Genomic DNA, 3,295 nt, shown 5'->3' with positions numbered 1-3,295 from the left:
CGTACTTGCTTCGGCAGTACATATACTAAAATTGGAACGATACAGAGAAGATTAGCATGGCCCCTGCGCAAGGATGACACGCAAAATCGTGAAGCGTTCCACATTTTTTGTTACTTTTAAGAAATAAAGTTAAAAGTAACAAATCTATTTAGTTATAAAATATGAGAAAAGATACAAATAAATAAAATAATATTAAACATTGTAATATATTAAATTTAAATTACATGTAATTTTTTAAGAGCAGGATAATAGAATGATAAAAATGATAATATTTCATTTTAAGAGTGTAAAAGATTAATTTCATATAATATTCGTGTAATTGTTTTTCTTTTTTTTTTAAGACAAATTGTTCGTTTATAAGTACAGCTTACTTATTTACATTTTCTATTATTTATTTATATTTTCGACTTGAATCGAAAATTAATATTAGTAATATTTATATACGAATAATAATAATTGTTTAAATAAAAGTTGTATATTAAAATATTTCAGCTAATAATGAAGTAAGCTTTATTGTAAATTGATTTCTAATTTATATATGTATGTATGAATGCATATTGATGACTCTTTTATTGAATTGTGAGAAATGAAATAGCATTAAACAAGGAAATATCACTCACATGCTATCTATGATTTGATCTATTGAGAATGAAACACGTATCATTGATACCAAAAAGAAAAAGATACTGTCATTAAAAGTTATATTTTAAAAAATAGTGAAGATGAAGAAAGTAAATGTGTAGTATGTCTATTTAAATACTACTTGTGTTTCATAAATAGATTGTGTAGCGAATATACAAACAAGCTGTAGTATAATTAAAAAATGATGACACAATGGTTATCAAATTTCATATTGGCCGGTACTATTCGATTTTTATTGATGAATTCTGAATATCAAAAAATGATCAGCAATTGTGTAGAAGTTTCTACTGCATTAAATTCTTGGAAAAGAGGTTAGAATAAATGTCAATTTGTTTTTTAAATTTTATGGAATAATAACAAATTGAATATTTTTATATTGTTTATTATTTTTTATTATAAATGACATGAATGATATATATGATATATAAATGTATGCACTTATATTGTTGCACTTGTATTGTCATATTAACAATAATAATAATGACAATTATTACGTTTCTTCTAATTCATTTCTAGTAACGGAAGGAGTATATTTGTACAATTTTGGTATTGATCCTTATACAGGAGATTTATTTCATGAAACACCCATTGGATTATATGTTTTTAATTTTGTACAACAACATTTCTCACAATGGATACTATTTTGTTTATTTATATTTACTGATTTATTAACAGCATTATTTCTTGGACTTACAGCAGAACAATATGCAACCGAATTGGTCAGTGAAATTGTACATTTAAAATATAATTTTAATAATAATAAATATTATGATGAAATAATTTTAATTCTAGGTTTCTAAAAAAAAAGAAGAGGAAAAATCATATAATGAAACTACAGGAACTGATAATGATACTTCCATAATATATACTTCTATGATGTATGTCTCAGCAGGATATTTATTTAATCCATATATAGTACTTAATTGTGTTGGACATACAACAACAGTATTTACAAATTTGTTGTATTCCATAGCATTGGTTTCAATGACAAAATGTTCTATATTTTGGAGTTGTTTATCAATTGCTTTATTAACATTACAAGGACTTTATCCTGTTTCACTTTTAGTACCAGCAATTATTTATATTGCGCGTTCTAATAATATAAAACGAAAAAGCAATATTGTGAAGTTTATTATAATATTTATAAGCATGTTGACAGCTCTATTTTGTATTTCTTATTACATTATGGGAAGTTGGTCATTTATTTGGAGCACAATTGGCTTTATTTTGACAGTTCCTGATTTACGTCCAAACGTTGGACTTTATTGGTACTTTTTTACAGAAGTATTTGAGCATTTTAGATGGCTTTTCATTGCTTCTTTTCAAATAAATGTCAGTTTATTATATATAGTACCATTAGCATTGAGATTACGACATGATCCAATGCTATTAGCATTTTCTTATTTAGCAATTACTGCCATATTTAAATCTTACCCTTGCATTGGAGATGTTGGATTTTATATGTCTCTTTTACCACTCTGGAAACATTTATTCCAATGTAAGTTTTTTATATTAGCTACATAGTTTATTTATTTAATATGAGATATCATATCACAAAAATATATTCTTTTACAGATACACAACAAGGATTTATTGTAGGCTGTTTTATGCTATTTTGTACAATTTTTGCACCCACTGTTTGGTATCAATGGATTTATTCCAGATCAGCTAATGCAAACTTTTATTTTGGGGTCACATTAGCATTTGCTATAGCACAAATTTTTTTACTAACAGATATCCTTTTTTCAACTGTAAAACATGATTTTGCTGTACGTCATGGTATTAATAAGGATATTAGTGGAACTACTGCAAAGCTACTTTTAGAATAAATTTGTATTTTATAATGTTTATTATTAATTAAAATTTTTTATTTAACAAAAATGTTTCTTAAATGTTCATAAACTATTTGATTTTAAACGAAAATTTAATATTTATCAATCATAAACCATAATAATACATAATTTTATAAATTCTTTGAATAATAAAATCTTTTAAAATTATTTGATATGAAATTAAAAGAAAGTGAAGATTGATCTGTATTTTTATTTTATTTTAAATTTTTAATTATTTATAAGAGATGTTTAAGACATAATTAATAAACTATTCTTCTTGTAAAAGGATAGTATGTGACCTAAACGCCAAAAACTAACAACCAATGTTTTTATTATATATTAAAAAATTCAAACATTTCTAGATGAGGTCTGTTAATGACAATATATACATTATTTTTTTTACAATATTGTCATAAAGTATTCCAATTCTCATCCTTTCAAAGAATAGATGGATTTCCTATTATTATTAATACATTTTTTGCTCTTGTTAGGGCAACATTAAATCTCTGAAAAAATTATCAAATAAAGTTTTTATACTTTGTTGTTATATTAAAAACATTTAAAAAATTCATTTTTTAGGTAATACATAAAATTGTACCTTTGGATTGGATAAGAAACGAATGTGCTCTTTATTATTATGTTTAAAAGATTGTGAACGTACTATACTTAAGAGTATAACTTCTTTTTCTTCTCTTTGAAAGGTTTCTATTGTCCCAACAGATATGTTGTTTGTTTCTTGTTTAAAGCTGCTCATAAATCAATTGGAAATTTAATATCTAATAATGTTAGGTGTTTAGATACTCAAAAATTATTACAATGTC

The 3,295-nt window shown here is 24.1% G+C and overlaps 1 protein-coding gene across 1 annotated transcript; it reads left to right on the top strand.

Moving 5' to 3' along the window:
* Nucleotides 1-771: 771 nt before the first annotated feature.
* LOC108554779 (phosphatidylinositol glycan anchor biosynthesis class U protein) lies at nt 772-2,471 on the top strand. The gene is made up of 4 exons (XM_017910149.1): nt 772-953; nt 1,159-1,361; nt 1,435-2,140; nt 2,218-2,471. Exons 1-4 carry the CDS (start codon nt 824-826, stop codon nt 2,469-2,471), a joined length of 1,293 nt encoding a protein of 430 aa, XP_017765638.1. The 5' UTR covers nt 772-823.
* Nucleotides 2,472-3,295: the final 824 nt, after the last annotated feature.

This window comes from Eufriesea mexicana, unplaced genomic scaffold (genome assembly GCF_001483705.2).
Source record: "Eufriesea mexicana isolate 0111107269 unplaced genomic scaffold, ASM148370v2 C37865849, whole genome shotgun sequence".
Lineage (NCBI taxonomy): Eukaryota > Metazoa > Arthropoda > Insecta > Hymenoptera > Apidae > Eufriesea > Eufriesea mexicana.
The sequence above is the reverse complement of the archived record's forward strand: the minus strand, read 5'-3'. Positions and strand labels throughout refer to the sequence as shown.